Here is a 19907-nt window from a genome sequence, read left to right on the forward strand (position 1 = left end):
CATGCACCAAGGCAGAAGAGAGGAGGGCAGGCACGCGAGCCATGGCCACACTTTATTGCTCAAGACGCACACAAACATGGAGGAGCAGAAAAGGGGGAAAGGGTGCCACACGGAGCCCAGACAAGGCAGGGGTGGCCCGGCCACCCAGGCTGCTGGAAAAGACGTTCCTGGCAAGGCAGGGCTCCTGCTGGACAGCACGCCCCCTGGGAGACAGGATCCAGGCCCCAGGACCACACAGCTGCAAACTTGCTGGGAACCTGGGACAGGCGGCCCGCCTGTGGCCAAGGGCCTTCCACCTCTGTATCCAGCCATGCAGCCACCATTTCCCCAAAGGGCATAGGGGCAGCCTTCCTTGATCCACAGCCAACCCTTCTGCGGTCTCTGGCTGCCAGTGAGGCCCCTCTGGCAGGGGCAGCAGCAGGCAGACCAGGCAGAAGGGGACCCGGGGACCCACTACCTGGGTGAGAACGAGCAGAGGGGCAGGCAGGGCCCTTGCTCCTCATGGGAGGTAGACAGGTGTCACTGCAGATGTGGGACAGATACGTATATATATACACACACTCATAGCCCTTGGAACCCAGCACTGGCCTGAGGAAGGTGGCCCCGGAGGAACCCTGAAGGCACATGTCCACCAGGCTATAATGCCCTTGCCATTCTGGGGCTCAGCTGGCCAGACTCCCGAGGTAGGGTGCTGCTGACCCGGGAGCCCACCAGCAAGTCCCCAGGGCAGTACTGGGCAGGGCCCAAAGAACCCTACCCCCGACCCACCAGCCTGCCACTCCTGGCCTCAGAGGCAGATGGGCCTGGAAGGTGTTCCCGGGAAACCTCTGGCACAGCCATGGGGCTTCCGTCCACTTAGCAAGACCCGGTCCCTGTGCTCCAGAAGCTCAGAGCAGGCCCAGACTGGTGTAGGCCGAAGACAGAGTTTCTTCCACACCCACCTGCTTCTGCCAAGCCCCACCCAAGCTTAGCCAGGTCCCACCTGCCCAACAGCCAGCCTCACAGTCACAGAGGCTGGCAGAGGGAAGACAGGGATGGGCCTCCTGGGCACCAGCTCTCAGCATCCTCCCTGTGCAGGTCTGTGTCCTGACGGCCTGGCATCCGGGGCAGTGGGGACAGCTCCATGTGGGGAAGTGACTGTGGCCTCTGCCCAGTTCTTCAAAGGCAGAAGCTCCCTGAGGGCAGGGCTCGGCCAGGCCGGCAAGAGCACCTGAGCGGGGCTGAGGTCAGACCCACTAACCCACTAACAGTGCTGGGCTGCAGCTGACATGACCGGGCCACACCAGGGAGACTGTGGGCAGCCTCGAGGGTGCCAGGGAGAGCCTGCTCTCCCCACTTCCTTAGCACCAAGGCTGGCAGGGGTTGGGAGGAATGGGCAGAACCTAGGGGCCCCAGCAGGCCCAGAGGGGAGGGGCAGCTGAGGAATCTTGAGGTGGCCTGTCCAAGGTTCCGGAGCTGACAGGGGGCACCCCCCACCCAGCTGTCCAGTCACTGCCAAGGCTGCAACTGCAGGTACAGGGGTGCACCTGTGGAGCCCTGTGGGCTTTTTCAGAAGGCAGAGTTAACAGTGGGCACTGCACCCTGGGTAGCGGTGGGAGGTTGTGAGCAGCGGCAGGCTGTTCTGGGCCCTGGGGCTCCACCTGCCAAGAAAGCTGGGGGAGGTCCCTCTGCTCAGTGCCCGGTGGCAGGGTCCTACTTGACACACCTCCCCTCAAGCCAGGACCAGCATCTCCCAGGGAGGCTGCTCCCAGGTCGCCGCAGGTCACCAGCAGCCCCGTCTGTGGTGTGAGCTCTATGGACCCACCCAGCAGAGGAGCAGGGTCGGGTGCTGTCCACACACAGCTGCTGCAGGCTCTGCTCAGCTCTGCCTCAAGTCCAGCGGTCCAGACCCTCACACCAGCAGCCAGGGGCTCCCAGTGTAAGCCAGTTTGGAGTCTGGAGAAAGCGGCAGAGGACTGCAGGTGTGGGGACACGTGCAGAAACCCCTCTCCAGGCTGTGCCTCGGCACAGACCGTTCAGGCCTCACTTGGACCCACACAGAGCCAGAGGAGGTGCAGGGAGGGAGGGGCGCCCAGCCCTTCACAGCTCCCCCTCCAGGGTCTCCGCGAGCTTCTCCTCATCCACCTGCTGCCTCTGCTGCTGGATCCTGGCATAGGAGATCGCGTCGCCCCTGGGGAGAGAGAGGCAGTGTCACGTGGAGCACCAGCCCCACGCCCACGGCCCTCCTGTCCACTGCCTGGTTCCTGCCCTGTGACCCAGGTATGACCTGCAGGCATTCTGATTTCCCCAGAGACATCTGCTGGGATGACAAAGGCCTATCTTGCCGCCTCTGAGAGTGGCCCAGGCTGCCTGGGATGCTGGGCTGAGAAGGAACCAGCCTCAGTCTGAGCTCTGCAGGAGAGAGAGGGGCAACGGAATGCGATGCCCAGTGCAGACCCGGGAGGGGAAGGGGCGCCCAGGAGCCCTACGTTTGCTATCCTTGCTGCAGGCCGTGACGGGGCGAGACTGGGCCACGCAGAAGTGTCGTGAATCCTGTCTTCACCCAGTAGAGCTGAACGCTGGAGGCACCGAGGACTCACTGATGCCTCTGCCTCAGTCTCTACTGGCTTAAAGGGGCCACTCGCAGACCCTCCTCACTGAGAGACTTCAGGGGGTGGGAAAGGAAAGCCCAGCCCAGGGGCTGGGCCTGGCAAACGCACTTTTTGCCCAGAGCGGAGAGTCCGTACAGCACCCCTGTGGCAAAGGCGATGGCGTTGCCCAGCAGCGTGGCCAGGGTCAGGCTGATAACGATGGGAACGACCGCCATCCTGGGGGAAAGCAGAGGTCAAAGGGGCACTCCTACGCCATGGCCCCACATCCTTCCTGGCTTCCAGACTTGGCCCCACCCCCTTCCTAGACACCCAGGGCACAGGAAGGATCCCCGGAAATCAGCTAGGGCACAGCTTCAGAAAGCCCTTGAACAGCCCTGAACTTGTCTGTAAAACTGTTTGATTCTGGGAACAGAACCCAAAGCTTTCATCAGACCCTGAAAAGGTCTGTGATCCCAGAAGGGACTAAATGGTCACGAGATGGTCCAGCGCCCTGGCTGGGAGAAACACTGTCCGGAGAGAGCCATGACAGCAGATCTGGCTTCCCACCCAGGCCCTGCGAGCTTCCTTGGTAAGTCACTCAGTCTCCATCGTAGAGAGATCAAACCTTGTCTGAGGTCAGGCATGTTAACTACACAATGCTGAACACCACAGGCACTAAATAAATGCTCTGAGTTATAGCGCAACACTAGCCACATCTCCACAAGTGAGGTCCCCAGAATTCTACCGCAGGGAACACAGGGTCTCATCATCAGAGGGCTGCAGGCTGCGGGGTCTGCGGGGTCTGCGGGGTCTGCGGAGTCCGCCCAGAGTTTGTTGCAGTTTGGTGCCACCTGGTGGCAGGGTCCACTCGGGCCTAAGCATCCCCGGGGCTGATTCTCCATCCTGGCTGGAATTTCCAGACCAGCAGCAATCCCTGGGCTAACTGGGCTAGGAGAATATCTGCAGCCTGAAGGCCAACGCTCTGTCCTGTCACCTCCCCAGAGGAGGCCGCCTGTGCGGGAGGATGAGACTCATAGCCAATTGCATTCTACCTGAATTTCATGCTTGAAGACATGTGGTTGTGAGATTTTTCTGTCACTACAAAATTTCAATAAAATAATAGAAATTCAAAGAAAAAGAAGACCATGACAGGGAATCTTCTGACAAAAACCGAATTAAAGGCCAACAGGAGGCTGCAAAATAGTTGCAGGAAATCGAAGCAAGCACCATGAAATGCAGAAAACGTGTTGAACTTCCTACGTAAAAACAGGTTAAAAAGTAAGAAAATGCAATGAGAGCACATGGGGAAATATTTTTCCTCTTAAATAACAAACGGATAAATACAAATGTGAAGGAGTGTGCAGGCCCAGGCATGGAGCGGGGGCGTGGGAGAGACTCAAGTAAGCTCTTTGGAAAGCAACGTCACCACACGTCTTAAAAGACTTTTAATGATCAGACTCTTCGACCCCATAATTCCACACCTGAAGACAGAGCTTAAGGAAATCATCATAAACACAGAAAAAGTCTTAGCAGATAGATGTTTATCGCAGTTCGATTTACACCAGTTAAGAAATTAAGAAAACCATGATACATCCAGCTGAGTGAATATTCCTATATTAAAAGTAATGTTATAAAGTCTGTGGTGATGTTTAAAATGCTTATATCATTACACTAAGTGAAAAAAGCAGGATACAAACTGATTCATAATGGTGATAACTGTGTTAAAAGCAGGCGTTTAAAAACCGCCCGCAGACAGGAAGCACACACATCAGAAGATTAGGAGGCAGCCGGCTTCAAGTAACACTGTTCTATTTTCCAAATTATAGTTAATGAATTTATAGTATGGCTAGCATTTTTAAAGTACAGTTTTTTGAACCCCAAAGGACATGATACTGCGGAAGATGAGGACTTTGTGATCCTGTGTTCTTCGTGATTTAGATAGAGCAGAAGATGGCTCCAGAGCTAAGCACCGGGCTTGTGCTCTTAGTATCAAAACTACTGGACCTCTCTGACGGGAAAGCAAGCTTGTGTCTGCACCTCTTTCAAAAGATAACCTAGGCAATGATAAATACTGCTGCCGCCAGCCTCCTGTTCACTAGGGGCAATATTCTAGGAGCTTCCATGTATTAAACTTATCCTGAGATTAGTTCCATCTTCTGACTCAGAGGAGACGTATTACAGATTGATTTCATTGTTAGAAATGGGAAAAACTTCAACAAGCACGTTTAGAGGGCAACAACATTTTCTGCTCGACAACCTGCTTCTCCCCTTTCACGTCAGGACACCTAGATCAACCCACTCTTCGGAAACACATCCTACAGACCTACTATCGTCTGGTTAACAACACCCAGTGGATGGCCCAAAGTTCCAGACGCTTCCCTTTTTCTCAGCTGCACGGAATGCTGCCACACATGCTCATAAACCTCTGAACCTTCCAGCGACTGCAGCACAGCGACAGCTGAGTTCCCGGCGCAGAACCACTGGGCAGGTTTGGCAGCTATCAGCAATCACTGCACAAAGGCCATCCCAGTTTACACTTCTACAGAGAGGAAACGCATACACTGCCCACCCTCACCTGACCTTTGGGTCACATTTTGTCAGTGGGGTTTTGGGGAACTGTGTCATGGGACCCTGCCCAGCAGCCCCTCACCCGCAGTAGAAGACAGCCTTCTGCCAGGAACGCAGCCGGTCCACCTTCTCCGCCACCATGTTTGCAAACTCGATGAACTGGCAGCAGAAGGGCGCCTCGCACAGCAACAAGATGAAGGCATTCATGCTGCAGGGAGCAGGGCAGGAGAAAAGCTGCAACTGACAACCCCGGGGGACGGGGGCGCACAGTGCCAGTGCCACATGAATCCCACCTCCCTCGCCCTCCTGCCCCCGTCCCTCCTCCTCTGGGAAGGTGCCTGGCTGCTCCAGGGCACCTGCTTGTAACCCCCAAAGAGCCTCTGCTGAAGACTCCAGCACTCCCCAGCTGCTCCTGCACACACATCTCCCCAGCTGAACTCAACACTCCTAGAGGGAAGCCCCCGGGCTTCTGCTTCCCTTTATCCTCCTCCTGTGTGAGATGGAGGAGAGAGGACCCCACATCATGGCACTGCTGTAAGGCTGAGGCAGGGTGCCCACAGATGGAGCACCTGGCAGCTCTGTCTGCTGCTAAGTCATATCGCCACGGCCACCAGCATCCATCAGTGGCATCAGCATCAGGAAGGCTGCCCCACCAGGGAGGCAGAGAGCTAGAGCCAGGCAGTCTCAAAACAGTCACGGAGGGCTGCCCACACACCCACTGCCACCAGCCCCAGGCCCAGTGACACCCAGGGGAAGCCCACGCTGGGAGGAAGAACTTTAACAAGTCCTCGCATCCGGCCCCGTGTTTGGGGTGGGAACAGCTAAGCCACTGGTGACAGAGAGTGTCTGCCGTGGTCTCGGTATTCTCAGAGTGTGGGTGACAGTCAGTTACCAGACACTGAGCCAGGCACTTCTGTCTGTCCCTAAGCCTGGGAGAAATGTGCCACCATTACGCCTGTGTAACAGAAATGCAACTCAGGACACCCCAGAGCCACCCCAAGCCCAGGGCAGAGACTCTCTTCACAACTCTTAACCGCTGCACCCGGCCCCAAGCCTCCCACACCCCAGGCCTCCAAGCATCGACTCCCTCTGTGCTGCCTTCCACTGCAAACTCGGCCAGGCTCCGACGCCAGCCCGAGGCTGGGCCCAGCGCCTCTCCTCTGTCCAGGCCCATTGCTATCCACCGCTGGCAAGCACAGGCATTGGTGACCCACCACAGCAAGCCCCCGAGGCTCTCCACTGGCCATAGGTCACTGAGGACGGGACCTGAATCCCGTCCATCTCAGTGCCCCTCAAGACCAAGCCCCACGAGGACACTCATCAATTCTTGGTACACAGCCACTTCTCATGTGCTCCAAGCTGCGCGGACCTGCCCTCACCACACCTTCCCTTCCGATGGGATGGTGCCGCCTGGCAGGAGGCGGTCAACGAACGCACATGAGGGTGTTCTGACTGCAGGTTCCCACGACCACTCTGACCCGCCTCTCCCACCCACCTTTGGCACAGCCCGGAGCTAGAGCACCCTCTCCCAGTGGACCCTCCAACCCAGTCCTCAGCCAGCCCCAACAAATGGCCTTCCCCACCCCCATCCCGGGAGCTCCCAGAGGGCGAGGGCCCCAGCATAGTGGATTTGGCATTTGCAGTCTCAGTGGATGCTCCAGAAATGTCTGGAGCACTGGATGGCCTCAGCCCTGCACTGGATGAAGGCTGGGGTGGGCATCCCCAAACCCTGACCTCTCGCTGGGAAACCGAACATGGTGGGGGTAGAAAACAGGAGAAGACCCATGCTGTGGCCAGAAACCCATGCGCCCTAAGGCGCTCAGGCGGGAGCCAGTAACCATGGCAACCTCAAGGACGCCAGCTCCCACAGCCCCTGCCTCTTCTCCGCTCCGAGGGGTGCCCCGCAGACCCCCCGACCAGCGGGAAACCCGCGGGGCGGGACAGCCATGCGCTACTCACATCATCCACACGCCGGCCGCGATGTTCAGAGGGTGGATGGTGATGCAGTTGAAGAGGCCAGAGATTGCGCAAGCTTCAAACAAGAGACACGGCAGAAGTCAGTGGGAGGCAGGCAGAGCCTGCTGGCATGGTGGCCCGGGGAGGGGACTGGAAAGCACCAGAGTCCCTGCAGACACGCAGCACACAGTCCTCACAGCACCCAGAAGCCTGCCCTATATCATCTGAGACAGGTGGGGAGGCGCAGAGTGGTGCCGTGGCTCGCCCCAGGCCCCAGAGCAAGGTGGCAGCAAGGTGGCAGGTGGATCTCACGGCTGGCCGGCTCTGGGCGCTGGAAAGGCTATGAGGGTATCCGCCCTCTCTCCACTCCAGGGCTCAGAGGAGCTGGCCCTCTGACCCCAGCTAACACACCTCAAAGGGAGGTTAGGATTAAAGAAGGATTAAAGAGAGAATGTCCCTCAAGGATTCAGGCCAGTGCTCCCCTGAGACCCAGCCTTCAGTAAGGGTCACTTGTCACCATTCACAGGGCCGGCCACACAAGAAGTCCTCTGACTCAGAAAATATGGCTTGGATTTTGGTTGGGACAAGGGGTGCCTCTCTCAGAACAGAGATGGAAACCAGGTAAGACTGAGCAGCGGTTCCGGCTCCGACGTCTTCACCAGCCCCGTGCCGCTGCTCGCTATCTTCATCTTCCCAGGCCCGCTTTCCCTCTTGCACGTGAGCAAGTCCCACAGCCCAGGGAACCCACCACTGAAATGCCACGAGGTCAGGAGGGGAAGGGGGCATCTTCCTGCACCCCAGAACGTGGCTTCTCTGATGCCCAGATGTGCAACCTTGAACCCCACCTCCCGGCTGCACCGCACCAGCCAGGTCTCTTGCACCCAACTCCCTCTTCTAGCCACAGCCTGCAGCCCAGCTTCACCAGGAACTCCAGGAGCCTTCAAGGTTGGTCCAAGGAGCTGGCTGCTGGGCAGGAAGCAAGCTCAGGCCATTGCTGGGACAGGGGCCTTGGAGGCAGCAATTAGCAACCAGCTCATTAAACTTGCAGAAGCTCCTCTGCACCTGATCCCTCCACCGGCTCTGGAATTCTGTTTTCCATTCTCCCAGGTAACCTTACACAGACGGCAGGCAAGGACGCCCGATCAAGTGAGCCGAGCCACAGTGCTGTGCAGGCCCCCGGGGTCTCCTTCTAAAACAGAGGAGTCAAGCGATGCACTTACCCTAGGCACAGCCTTCGACACCTGCCTCACACAGCAAGGTGTTCCAGAACCACAGGTGCACAGGGGCTGGCTGCCCCAGCAGAGTGCCTGAAGGGCGACACAGCTTCCTGTCTCTCCGCTGTGCCTGGCCTCACCTGACAGCTAGGCTGTGCTTCCTGCTGCAGTCAGCATTTGGCCTCCAGCTCCAACCCCTACCCCAGCTGTGCCACCCACAGCCAGCCTTGGGAGAGGACCAGGCCTCCACCCAGACCAGCGGGCTCCAGCCAGGAACCCTTTAGCAAGAAAGGCTGGAGGAGGTCCCCTCAGGGGCCTCAATGCTGATATCTTCCATGTGAGGGGGCAGTCACCACGTAATCCTGTCCCCTCCCAAGGTATCACCTCCAGGTGCTCTTAGGACCCAGGAGAGACCCTCTCCAGCTCCTCTCTCAGCCTCCCACCCTGGGGGAGGACAACCTTATCCCAAGGACCAGCCAGGCATACAACCCTTGTCTGAATTCCTGCTGCATCTCTCAAACATCCTGCATTTTTGCCTTCTCCATCCTGTAATACAGCACTTGATATTCACATAACCATGCCCCCTAAAATCTGCAGATGTGACTGACAGTTCAGGGCCATGCCACGGGTTTCTCCCGAAGCTTCACGTGTAGGCCCAACGGAGCCCCAGAACTCCTGGTGCAGGCACAGGTACCTCACCTTGAGAGGCCCAGAACTGAGGAAGACTCCAGGGCTAATCTGGGAGTCGGCAGGGCCACTGACCAAGAAGGGAAGAGGTGGTGGCCTACAGGCCGTAGTCAGGACCTTTCCTTTCCCACCTCTGACCACATCACCCCCTCTGCACTGCCTACCCTAATCTGCGGGGACAAGAGCTAACCAGTCATGAGAGGACTGGATCCAACGCCTAACTTCAAGCCCACGAGGCTCTCCTACAAAGTCAAAAGCATGCTTGCTCTGGACCGCGGTGACAAACTCAGGGTCTTTTCGTGATATGGGGGCAGGGCCTGCCCTACAGTATCCAGCTGCCTCTGCATAGGGCACCTAGTGAGGGCAGCACACTCCTCGCCCCACACCCTCCTGCCTCAACCTTCCTCCGCCCTCAACCTTCTTCCACCCTCCACCCACCTGGAAAGGCTTTGGAACCCAAGGTGACCCTGAAAAGGTGGTCCTTCTGGCAGGAGAGCCGATGGGGTCTGCCCTGCTCAGGCCCAGATCTAGCCCTCTGTGCCAGGCAGACCCCGTTTAAACCCTGCAGATGTCCTCGACAGACATTCTCTAAGACCTTGCCCAGTCCAGTAATTCACAAGGTTGAGAACAGACATTCAGACAGACTTGTGTTTTCCTGAAAGGCCAGCTGTATGGCCTCCATTCACTCCTGGAGCACACCTGCCTCTCTCTTTGTCCTTTCCTGGCTGCACTAAGAGCCCGGCTTCCCCGGGAGCCTGAGGTCAGAGTCTGCGTCTGGGATAGGGCAGAGAAGGGGAGGCCAGTGGCAGGCTAGCTAAGGCAGCAGCAATGGGGGAGAGAGCTGACAGCGGACAGAGGACCCAGGGAGAGGCCCGGCCCTCAGCTCACTGCCCCACCGTCCCCTGGGGCCACCTGTGTTCTGACACCACCTGACCCTCAGCAAACTCCCGCCCAGTGGCTTCCAGTCACAAATGTAGCTGGCCATGCACCAGCTCGACTTATAAACAATCCTCGCCCAAAGGTTAGCAACGTGGCTGCCCTCACCTACGCCCAAGTCAACAGTGGACCCTTACTACGGGCCAGGTGGGCGTGCGCCCGGTAAGCATCACTGAAAAGTCAAATGAAAGTCCCTGGAGGGGGAGGGGAGGGGCTCAGTCCCATGCCCCAGGCCGGCGGCCCCCCGACTCGCCACCCCTCCCCTCTCCCCGCCCTGGCGTTTCTGGTCCCTCCCGGAATGGTCCCAGGAGCATCAGCCCGGCCCTTGGTACCGAGGTGCCCAGGCCCTAGCCGGTAGCCATGGGACCCCAGGTGGCCCCGCCACTCCTCCGCCCCGGGAGATGCCCGGCAGACCCCCGACCCAGCGGGTCCTTCCCGTGGGGTCGCGCGGGGCGGGGCAAGGCGCGCATGCGCGGCGGGGCCGGCCCCTTTCCCGAGCAAGTACTCACAAACGGCCCCCAGCACCCCCGACAAGCGACACAGCCAGCGGTACCACCACGTCATGCCCTCTTCCTGCGCGGGCGGCGCGGAGCTGGCAGACGCCGCGGCTGCCCCGCCCGAGCCGCTCATGGTACGGCCGTCCGGCGCAGCTCACAGCCCTCACAAAGGGATCGGTAGCCAGCCGCGTCTGAGCCTGCGCGCTGCCTTGTGGGAGAAACAGCGTATTAGCATAGGGGGCGGGGCTGCAGGCTTTACAGCGAGATGCGCCTGAGGGGAGGCGGCTGCTCATTAGCATAGGGGGTGGGGCTTGCAGACTGCTGCGGGGAGCGCCCGAGGAGAGGCGGGTGCTCATTAGCATAGGGGGCGGGCCCCGCAGCCTGCAGCGTTGCGGGGGCTCGTTAGCGTACGGGGCGGGGCTCGCAGGCAGGGGAGAGGTGTGCCCGAGGGGGCGGGCATATTAGCATAGGGGGCGGGGCCAGCAGGCAGCGGCCTTGGGCTCCCGAAGGAGGGGGGCGCTCATTAGCATAGGGGGCGAGGTTCCCCCGAGTGGGCGGGCTCGTATTAGCATAGTAGGCGGGGCTTGGTGGCGCGCGGACGCCTTAGTGATCAAAGCCTTACACCGGGACACACGGGTGGGGCTTCGCAGGGAGCTGGCAACTACGCCAGCCTCGGAGTGCAATCCTGATGGGCTTTTCTCCCTGGATAGGAAGAAGATAACTAGAGGTGTCCAGGGGCTTGTTCAGATCAGACAGAGCCAACCGCTGTCAGCTAATCCCTGCCTTGCCGTGGGATGGGTTTTCAAGCCAGGTCTGGACAGCTTGCTTATAAGAAAAAAACGCCGGTTAGGCTGCATGTTTTATTTATTGGTACCCGAGGAAATGGGGCTGCCTTTCCAAAGTCCCCACCTCCAACCCTCTAGCCTTTTGGACATTGGAGAGGACTCTCAAGTAGATCTCTAAGATTGGAGAAAGTTAGAATTGGAAAGCACTGAGACCAGAGGGCAGGCCAGACACATAATAGATGTTCAACAACCGTCAGGTTCCTTCCTTTCCCTTCCAGGACTGAGGGTCCTGCCCTGGCACCCAAGATTGGAGCATCCAGTACTGGCCCCGCAGGCTGGCCTTTGCCTTCAGGAAGCCCTCGCTGAACTCCATCTCAGCCTGGCTGCTCTCTGACTCCCAGTAGAGCACCTGCTGCCCACGGAATGTTGTGGTCCTCAAACTGTGGATGTCCCGGATCTGAGGGGAAAGGGGCAGCCCAGAAGGACCAGTCACAAGTGATAATTAGCATTCACAGAAGCCTTAATGTGCAAGGGCTCGTACATTCAGGATCACATTTAATGCTCACAAAGCCCTGCTAGGAGGACACTATGACTCTACCCAGGAAACCAAGGTTCAGGGAAGTTACGTCACTTCCTCAAGGACACGCAGTCGGGGTGCCAGAGCAGAGGCCAGGCTGCCTCCTCTGGGAAAGCTGATACCCTGCAGAACAGTTCTCCCAGGACACAAGAAACCTTGGGGAGGGTGCAGGATGCTCTTCTGTCCAAGTTACATCAGCCTGTAAAATTACGCTTCAGTCCTGGGTTAGCTGTCGGTCTACATCAGGAATAGTCTTTACTATCTCTTTCTTTTTTTTTCTTTTTTTTTTTTTTTTTTTTGAGTTGGAGTCTCGCTCTGCCCCCCAGGCTGGAGTGAAGTGGCCCTATCTGGGCTCACTGCAACCTCCACCTCCCAGGTTCAAGTGATTCTCATGCCTCAGCCTTCCAAGTAGCTGGGATTACAGGCACACGCCACCACCCCACTGCTACTTTTTGTATTTTTAGTAGAGAGAGAATTTCATCATGTTGGCTAGGCTGGTCTCGAACTCCTGACCTCAAGTGATCTGCCCTCCTCGGCCTCCCAAAGTGCTGGGATTACAGATGTGAACCACCATTTTACTATTACAGGTAGCTCAAAACACATTTATTGGTGAATATGCGGAGGAAGCTCTCTTCTCCCATTCTTTCACTAACGATTTTGAGGGTTTTAGTCTGAAATAAACTGAAAGGGGACCCCTAGCCCCGCGCCCCCTAAGGAAAGCTGTCCAGAATCACAGCACAAGTCCCCATGTGGGGTCTCACCGAAATGTAGCTGTCATTGGCTCCCTCAGTCCCAGTGCCCATGTCAGTGGCCAGGGCACGGATAGCAATCCGGGCATGCGGAGCCACATTGATGAAGAGCCGGCAGCCCCCTGCATTCCTCGCGGCTGGACTCGGTGAGGGGCTCACGATTTCACCCCAAGGTCCAAAGAGCTGCATGTCACATTCTGCAGGGGAAGCAGGTGGGACATAAGGGACATAGGAACCCAGACTGACCACTGGTGCCAGAGGCCGGGACAACTCACAGCCAGGGAGCAGTGCAGGGCAGCATGGCACTGTGGTCAATATAGGGGTTCCCAGGCAAACCCAGCTGAGCCCAGTGACTTTAGACGAAGGCTAAATGTTCTGGGCTCCCGTTCCCTCCTCTGTAACTGAAGAAAGCAAAAGCATGCACTGAGCAGGGTGGTCTTTAGGACTCAATGACATCACACGTGCAGGAGTGTTTAACACTGAATCTGGCACCAAGGATAGGCTCCACCCATGTCGGCCACCGCTGCTCCTCAGAGCGCACTGGAGCCCCCACCTGCCTATACCTGCACCTCTTTCAAGGCAGGTGGCTATGTGGGCTGGGCGGGGCCGGAGAGTGAGAAGCAGCGTGGGCTGTGACAGTGGGCTCATGGCCTTTCAGCAGGGCCTAGCAGCACCTGTATACTGAGGCACATGCACAGCTCTCTGCCCGGGCAGGTGCTGGGGCAGGGAGGCGGCACACTAGGTCTCCGCAGAGGCTAAGCCCTGTTGCCGCTAAGCCCCTGACACCTGGGGGAGCCAAGGAACCTGTGGAACTGGCTAGGAAAGCCAACCTGGGCCAGCTCGGGCTGTTGGAAGATGCAAGTCCCCCAGGGCACCTGAGAGGGCTATCAGAGGGTATCGAGGGAGCCGTGGGCAAGGCAGGGGTCCCTGAGGTGCCATCCTCTGCCTGAAGTGTGCTTGTATATGCTCCCACCAGTGCCCCAGAACAGGGCTGAGGGACAGTGGCTCCCACAAAAACCCTAAAGGGCCTTGAAAGGCTGGCGGGCTGCAGGCGGGGCGGGTGCGTATGGGGCAAGCAGCCCAAGGGACCAACTGAGGATGTGGACCACGTCCTACATCCGTCCCTCTTGCTGCAAGGTCCCAAAGAGGAGGGATGTAGCACTCATCCTGTGACTCCCTGGCATGTGCAGGCTGACACTGGCCAACCCCAGGTCCTTCCATCTCAGGTGGCTCTCTCCCATATCTTTCCACTGCCCCACTGGCACTGGCCCCGTCCCCAGCAGCACCCACTCAGCCTTCCTGCCAGGACCAGAGCACCCAGAGGAGGTGGAGAAGGCTGGGCCATACCTCTGTAGAAGGTTTCCGGGGTGGGCTGGCTCCCGTACCGCAGCAGCACACCGCCTCCCGGCCGCCCGCAGCGCTGCCTCACCACCAGCGTGTTGGTCTTGGAGCTGAACGTCATGCCCAACAGCTTCCTGCACATCTTCCTCCAGGTGAGCCGGCCCCAGAGCAGCAACATCTCCCCTAGGAAGCAGCAGGGTGGTGAGGGTCCAGCACTCCCATGCCTGGCCAGCAGAGGAGTGGCTCCAGGGCAGACTGAACTGAGTTCAAGTCCCGCCTCTCCCACTGCTGGCCGTGTGACTCTAAGTAACTGGGCACGTCACTTAATCTCTCCCAGCCTCAGTTTCCTTGTCTGTAAAATGCAGATCATCATGCCCCAGTCATGAGATGGGATGCAAACTAAAGGCGGGAATGCACGTGGAGCCCCTGCCAGCATTATGCTGGCTCCTGGCAGGGCCCGTCACTGGCAGCATTGCCTGCGTGGCCCTAGACATACCCGCGCTGCAGTTGAGAGAGCTCTCAAGGACGCGGAGGGTCACCACCTCCCCGAGGGGCCGCCCAATGGCCACTGCACAGTCTGCCTGCCCTGGGCCTCTCATGTCAATGGTTCCTGTTGGCTCAAGGAGCTGCCTGCCACAGGCACCTGAAAAGGGGGCAGGAGGCAGGTAAGCAGCGCTTCCGGGAGTCCCAACAGGGCACGCTCCGGGACTTCCAAGCTGAGGAAGGAGACCAGGAGGTAGGCGTGGACCCTGTCCTCCACAGCCCAGCTGGAAGTCTTCTCAGGACAGGGACAGGGGCTGCATGGGTCAGAGCGTCACCTTCAAGGCACAGAGCTGCTTCCAGATGCTCCGGCAAGAGGGGTACATGCAGAGCAGCCCAGAGGCCGGGGGCTCACAAGTTACTTCCCCTTGATAGTAGTAAAAGGGGGGTTCTGTGCCTGTAATCCCAGCACTTTGGGAGGCCGAGATGGGCGGATCATGAGGTCAGGAGTTCGAGAGCAGCCTGACCCACATGGTGAAACCCCGTCTCTACTAAAAATACAAAAATTAGCTGGGTGTGGTGGTGCACACCTGTAATCCCAGCTACTCAGGAGGCTGAGGCAGGAGAATCGATTGAACCCAGGAGGCCGAGGTTGCAGTGAGCCAAGATCACACCACAGCCCTCCAACCCGGGGGATAGAGGGAGACTTCGTCTCCAAAAAAAAATTTTTTTTAAAGGTGGGGAGGTTCTGCTTTGCCAGAGAGGAAGAGGGCCAGCCGTGATCCTGGGCACCAAGCACGCATCCCAAGGACCAAGTACTTGTGCCAGCCCCTCCCAGAGGGAAGGGCTGCCCACCCGTCCCGCAGCAGCCACCCGACAGGAGGGAGGAAAGTACATAACTGGACTGCGCTGGGCTTTCCTGGTGCCCAGGCAGGAGCCACCAAGGCCGGGGAGCTGGGGAGAAGGGCAGGGCCTGGGCCTGGGACCACACCAAGGAAGCACCAGCAGGGGTGGCTGTGGTCTGTCCTGGACCAGTGGCTTCTTCGTGGGGTGCCAGGCTGGGCATCCCCTGTCTCGCACAGGGCCCAGCCCAGCAGCCACGCACAGTCACCGGCTTGGGCAAGTGCTGGCAGAAGGCTGTGGGCACAGGCGCCTGGGCCTGGGGTACCAGGCAGGTGTCACGCCGGCGCTGGATGCCGTCCCCACAGGAAACAGAGCACTGCCGGGAGAGGGGAGGAGGAGTCACGGCTGACCCTGCCAGAAGGCGACAAGGACAGTGGCAACCTCGGGCCAGGAGTGATCCAGCATAATCTTTGTACAAGCTGGAAGGCGGGTAAGTGTCTCCATTCTGCAGATGAGAAAACTGAGGCTCAGAGAGGGCCCCTGGTCTGTGGCTCACGTAGGTGGGAGGAGCCAGAAGGGAAGCCTGGGCTGCTGTCACCCTCATGGTCTCTCTGTCTCTCAAGCCTTAGAGCAAACAGGCCTGCGGGGCTGTGGGCTCATCTCTCTCTGCTGTGCCCCTGTGTCCCCTCCACACCATGAGCGAGCCACTCTAGGGGGGAGCCCCAGCCCCATTTACCCTTGTCTTTCCTGCCCTGCCGGGAGCATGGCACAGCTGGCATTCCCTCATCCGTGTGGAGCTGAGTGGCCTGCATTTCATCTTCCAGCGTCCCCAAACCCCAGGGCCTCTTAAGCCCAGCTCCCACAGGTCTCTAGGACTCTGTCCCTCTGCCTCTAGGTGCCTCTCCCAGCAGGCCCCAGCTCTCTTCTTCCTTTCCGGGGACACACGAGCCCATGCCCCCTAGGCTCCCCAACACATGAGGAGCCACAGCTGATGCCCGCCCCAGCCCCACAGGGAGTCCGAGCGCCCACTGTGCTCACCTCCGTCCAGGCTTCAACATGCCAGCGGTAGGTACAATCAGCACTGAGACAGGGGACGGTGGCCTGGGGCCGCACCAGAGCCGCACAGGCCGCCTCGTCCACCTCCACATCCTGGGCTCGGTTGAATTGCACACAGGCCACGGAGCGTCTAGCACTGCCAAGGCCACAGCTGGCTGAGCATGGGCCAAGGGAGGTGACTTTCCACCTGCAGAATGAGAAGACCCCAGAGAGAGGCTGGGCCTCCCCAGAGACGGTACTGCCCCACGCGGGCCCCTCTCCACGCTTAGGTCCTTGGACACTTGCCTAGACAGCTTCCGTGGCCAGGGAAGATGGGAAGCGCAGCCACTGAGCCCCTCCTGTCTGGGCTCGGGGCCACGGGAGAGCTACCAAAAGGCTGGGCAGTGTCTCACAGCTGTAATCCCAGCACTTTGGGAGACCAAGGCGGGTGGATCACCTGAGGTCAGAAGTTTAAGACCAGCCTGGCCAGCATGGAGAAACCCCATCTCTACTAAAAACACAAAAATTAGCCGGGCGTGATGGCACATGCCTGTAATCCCAGGTACTCAGGAGGCTGAGGCATGAAAATTGCTTGAACCCAAGAGGCAGAAGTTGCAGTGAGCTGAGATCGCACCACTGCACTCCAACCTGGGCAACAGACAAATACTCCATCTCAAAAAAAAAAAAAAAAAAAAAAAAAGAAAAGAAAAGAAAAGAAAAGAAAAAAATCTGGTAGAAAGCCTAGACATAGATTCTAATGTACAACATGAGCAAGGAGCAGCCTGGGGGAATCAGGGCTTGTTCAACAGATGCTGGTGTAAGAATCCCTTGGTCCCTACTTTGTAACATACTCTAAATAAATCACAGATTAGTACACGATTTACATTTAAGTAAAATCTTTTTTTTTTTTTTTTTTTGAGACAGGGTCTCACTCTCTCAGGCTGGAGCTCAGTGGTGATGTCATCTCTGCTGACTGCAGCCTTGACCTCCTAAGGTTCAGGTGATTCTCCTGCCTCAGACTCCCAGGTAGCTGGGAGTACTGGCGTGCACCACCATGCTCAGCTAATTTTTGTATTTATAGTAGAGCCGAGGTTTTGCCATGTTGCCCAGGCTGTCTTAAACTCCTGGGCTCAAATGATCCACCCATCTCAGCCTCATAAAGTGCTGGGATTACAAGCGTGAACTACCACTTCCAGCCTAAATTTAAGGGAAATCTTACCTGTCATTGGGTTTTATTTAAAACTAGAGACTGGCCTGGTACAATAGCTCACGCCTGTAATCCCAGCACTTTGGGAATCTGAGGTCGGCAGATCTCCTGAGGTCAAGAGTTCAAGACCAGCCTGACCAACATGGTGAAACCCTGTCTCTACTAAAAATACAAAAATTAGCTGGGTATGGTGGTGGGTGCCTGTATTCCCAGCTACTCAGGAAGCTGAGACAGAATTGTTTGAACCTGGGAAGCAGAGGTTGCAGTGAGCCAAGATCACACCACTGTACTCCAGCCTGGGCGACAGAGCAAGACTCCATCTCTAAATAAATAAAAGTAAGGGTACAAAACAGTAAAGGAAGGAAACGTGGCAGTAGGGTGCTATCTGTGAAATCTGAGTGCTGGAACATGGATGTCTATTCCATTCTTTTCTGGATGTTTTTGTATGGTATAGAAAAGAATGTATTAAAAATGCAAACCTACAAAAAGAAACCATTAAAGAACAGTGAATGAGGTGGGTGAATGTTCACCCTTAACCACTGGGCTCTGGACCCCACAGACTAGAGCACGAAGCTGTCCTGTGTCCCTGTGTGGCTGTGTGTTTCCCTGCGGGGACCTCCATCCCTCCCATCTTCCACAGCGGAGAGCTGGTGCTCACAGCCTCGGGTTCTGCTCAAATGCAGCCTCATCTGTCCCCCAGGCCTCCCTACACCACACCCTGCCCGCATTAAACTTCACCTCCCACGTAGCATAGCCTGCCAGGGAGCCCTATTCCCCACAGACTGGCTCTTGGGCTACTGGGCCACCTTTGTCTTGCTTTGTTTTGTTTTTGAGATGGAATCTCACTCTGTCACCCAGGCAAGAGTGAGGTGGCACAATCTCAGCTCACTGCAACCTCTGTCTCCAGAGTTCAAGCAATTTTCCTGCCTCAGCCTCCCGAGTGGCTGGGATTACAGGTGCCCGGCACGACGCCCGGTTAATTTTTGTATTTTTAGTAGAGATCGGATTTCGCCATGTTGGCCAGGCTGGCCTCGAGCTCCTGACCTCAGGTGATCTGCCCGCCTCAGCCTTCCACAGTGCTGGGATTACAGGCATGAGCCACGGTGCCCAGCCCCTTCCTGTTTTAAAGATGAGGTCTCGCTATGCTTCGCAGGTTGGACTTGCACTCCTGGACTCAAGTGGTTCTCCTGATTCAGCTTTCCAAGTAGCTGGGATGACAGGTGCATACCACAGCGCCCAGCCTGCCATCTGCACACACCAGGAACTGCCCTTCCCGTCACCGCTGACTCACCTAGGTGGGCAGGGCTCCAGGCTGCAGGCCTCCTGGGGTTCTGGGCGAGGCAGCCCCTGGCACTGGGTGTTCAACAGGATCTCCTCATCACTGTCCTCCCCATGGGCCCGGGCACAATACAGGATCCTCTGCACGACCCCTCCCCCACAGCTCACGCTGCAGGCCGACAGCTTGTACCGCCATCTGGAGCAAACTGAAGTCAGGGACGCCAAACAGCCCCAGGGCCTGTGAACCCAGGGGAGCCAGGTCTCCCCGCCATTTCCCCAGACCAGGAAGAGACAGGAAGCTGGGAAGGGCCTGGAGAGGGTCTCTTTCTGGAGGCTCCCTTGTGTCCTCACTAAGAGGCCTGGCAGAGTGGACAGAACATTTGGACAAACCCATTTTACAGAAGGGAAAGGTGAGGGCAAAGCACAGGTGTCATATCCCAGAGACAGTGGGGGTAGGGTCAGGGCACCCAAGGGCTCTGCATGTCTGTCTCCAACAGTGATCCCAGCACCACCGCCCCAGAGCCCACCCCACCAGCCCTCCCCACCTTCCCGCCGCTGCGTTTGGCTGCATCGCACTGAACCCCATACATCAAACTGTATTCCCCCTCTGTCCTATTATTATCTGTCCCTCTTTCCCCTTGCATTTGCTCCAGGAGGTTAGGGACATCTGTCTGCCTTGTTCCCTGCTGCGTTGTCCCCTAGCTCCAGGAGAGCCCCGGGGCCTCGGTGCTCCATAAAGAGCAGGCGATGAAGAAAGGCACCAGCAACCACGTGCGCCCGCAGCGTCCCGTGCCATGCACTTTACACACGTTGCTTCTAGCATGCATTTACACTCACTGCACTTAGCATGTACTTCACATACATTTCATCCCTTCGTTAAAGCCCCACAGTCTTCTGTGGGCACAGTACGTCCTGCTCCCACTGGTGAGGACATTGAGGGTCAAAAGATTGGGCCTGGAGATGAGGGAAGAGCCAGGAGGCAGACCTAGAACCTCCCATGTCCTTGCGAAGGGGCCCACCTGGCCGGGCAGGGCTCTGGGCTGCAGACTTCAAGGGGGCTGGGCCGGGGCTCAGGCCCACACTTGAAGTGAGGCAGGAGGACAGGGCGGCCACGGTCCAGCCTGACACAGCGCACAGCCAGCAGCACCCGCCCCCCTCCGCAGGTTACCGGGCATGGAGCCAAG

At 57.9% G+C, this 19907-nt stretch overlaps 2 protein-coding genes across 4 annotated transcripts in view; both read right to left on the bottom strand.

Annotated features, from left to right (window-relative positions):
* Window positions 1-14: 14 nt before the first annotated feature.
* On the bottom strand, window positions 15-10636 carry CACFD1 (calcium channel flower domain containing 1). 2 transcript variants are annotated; one of them, XM_003941388.4, is made up of 5 exons: window positions 10441-10636; window positions 7098-7170; window positions 5221-5346; window positions 2700-2807; window positions 15-2170 (listed from the first exon to the last, which is right to left on the bottom strand). In XM_003941388.4, exons 1-5 carry the CDS (start codon window positions 10559-10561, stop codon window positions 2080-2082), a joined length of 519 nt encoding a protein of 172 aa, XP_003941437.1. In that variant the 5' UTR covers window positions 10562-10636; the 3' UTR covers window positions 15-2079. The 2 variants fall into 2 exon arrangements, with proteins under 2 accessions (XP_003941437.1, XP_074250651.1); XM_074394550.1 differs by lacking the exons at window positions 15-2170; window positions 2700-2807 and adding an exon at window positions 4094-5109.
* Window positions 10637-10905: 269 nt separating this feature from the next.
* ADAMTS13 (ADAM metallopeptidase with thrombospondin type 1 motif 13) overlaps window positions 10906-19907 on the bottom strand; it is a 35719-nt gene continuing 26717 nt past the window's right edge. Inside the window, exons 23-29 of one of the 2 annotated variants that reach the window (XM_039461227.2) lie at window positions 18737-18919; window positions 16242-16446; window positions 15261-15579; window positions 14377-14523; window positions 13887-14063; window positions 12552-12736; window positions 10906-11670 (exon numbers count right to left, since the gene is read on the bottom strand). In XM_039461227.2, the coding sequence (XP_039317161.2) occupies window positions 11467-11670; window positions 12552-12736; window positions 13887-14063; window positions 14377-14523; window positions 15261-15579; window positions 16242-16446; window positions 18737-18919 (1420 nt within the window). In that variant the 3' untranslated portion in view covers window positions 10906-11466. The remainder of the gene's footprint in view (window positions 11671-12551; window positions 12737-13886; window positions 14064-14376; window positions 14524-15260; window positions 15580-16241; window positions 16447-18736; window positions 18920-19907) is intronic. The other variant, XM_074394549.1, reaches the window with a different exon arrangement.

The sequence above is a fragment of the Saimiri boliviensis genome, chromosome 2, assembly GCF_048565385.1.
Source record: "Saimiri boliviensis isolate mSaiBol1 chromosome 2, mSaiBol1.pri, whole genome shotgun sequence".
NCBI lineage: Eukaryota > Metazoa > Chordata > Mammalia > Primates > Cebidae > Saimiri > Saimiri boliviensis.